This window comes from Morone saxatilis, unplaced genomic scaffold, assembly GCF_004916995.1.
Source record: "Morone saxatilis isolate NCDOM2014 unplaced genomic scaffold, NCSU_SB_2.0 Contig9, whole genome shotgun sequence".
NCBI lineage: Eukaryota > Metazoa > Chordata > Actinopteri > Moronidae > Morone > Morone saxatilis.
Genome location: NW_023340268.1, coordinates 9,282,868 through 9,284,403, shown reverse-complemented (window position 1 = coordinate 9,284,403; position 1,536 = coordinate 9,282,868). Strand labels below are relative to the sequence as shown.

The following is a 1,536-nucleotide window of genomic DNA, read 5'->3' as shown; positions in this document are numbered from 1 at the left end:
TTTGGCGCTTAAAGGGTTAAAAAAGTGACTTGTTTAATTATAGTCCCTTGCTTCACCTCTAAGACTCCACTGAGCCAGGCTCAAAGTTTAATTTAAATACACATTACAGCTACAAGACGTGGTCGACTCGGGCAGGATAGAGCCTTAAGCAAGCACCTGGTCTGCTTTTGAGGTGCAGACTTCTCAACAGTTTAGTAACTGATAGGGTGTTGTGATCCGTGACGTCCTCGCCATAAATGAGCCGCTACCACTGATCTTCTGGGGGTGTGTGTTTTACAAATGTCAGCTGGTTTGTGAACCCTGCATGTTTCGACTTTAACCATACGATGTCTTGTTTACCCCTACAGCCAAGGAGGAGGAGAAGAAAGAAGAGAAGAAGGAAGAGTCTGAGGAGTCTGATGATGACATGGGCTTCGGTCTCTTCGACTAAAAGTTGTTTTTTAAGAAAACACAATAAAACTACAAAAATGACTGCTGCTTTGTTCTTTCCTGTGATATAGATATGGCCTTTTATCATCTTTGTGTCTCCTCTCTCCTCTGTGATCTAAATCAAACTCAGTGCTCCACCTTAAAAGACATCTCAATTCCTAACGTGCGTCTGCATGTGAGGATTGACAGGTGTATCCTTTGTGGAAGTCTTAAATGTTTTTAGCACCCATGACTTTTAAAATAGAGGCGCATACAAACAGTGGTGGGAGCACTTGGTTATTTAAGATGATCAAAGTTTGTGCCCACAGTTTGTGTAGCTCCTGGTGAGGCACTAACTGCATCTCTTAATGACATTCCCCCTTGATACAGGTAGTTACTGTGGTAATGGCCATAAAACAAATAAGAGACACAAAAGTATATTAAAAGTGTTATGAGTGTTTAATTTGGCACTCATGTAATTCACCAACCAGCACTTATTTTAGTGAGAAATTATTTATAAAAAGGAAACGAATCGATGATGTATAAACTGGGAAATGAGAAGGGCAAAACATCACCTGTTGAAGAACAGGAACGTACTACACTAGATGGGATAAGATGTTCCTTCATTGATCCACTGTGGGAGGAATTTGAGTTGATCCAGCAGCACATGGGGAATGTAGTGTAATATACAAAGACTATAATGAAAATACTCTGCAGTAAGAAATATAGTGCCAAAATATTTTAAACAGTGTATAACTGACTACATGTTCAATGATTGCAATGTATTGTTTTCTGTATCAGACTGAACATTTAATACACAGTGCAGCATTTTATAACAAAGTCCTTGAATCTTAGTGTAAAGTGTAATTTCTGTTGGGGTGAATATGCAGTGGGACATAGTTGGTTTCTTATATTTTGTGAGTCATGAATGAAATCATAAATCAGGTTTTTTGCCAAGTAGCTTTTCTCATACAAGGAATTTGCCTCAATAATTGGTGCATAACAATTAAACAGACAAATATAAAGATAAAATTAGAGACAATTAAGAGAACCAATATATGTAAATATAAAAAGAGAATATGTACAATACTGTTGGATACTTATATAAATGAGTAAAGAGCTGTACAG

General features: G+C 37.5%; 1 protein-coding gene across 1 annotated transcript in view; it reads left to right on the top strand.

The window, feature by feature from the left end:
* The window catches only part of rplp1 (ribosomal protein, large, P1), a 2,743-nt gene extending 2,272 nt beyond the window's left edge, over positions 1 to 471 (top strand). The window contains exon 4 of the mRNA XM_035681735.1: positions 348 to 471. Coding sequence (XP_035537628.1) covers positions 348 to 430 — 83 coding nt within the window. The 3' untranslated portion in view covers positions 431 to 471. The remainder of the gene's footprint in view (positions 1 to 347) is intronic.
* Positions 472 to 1,536: the final 1,065 nt, after the last annotated feature.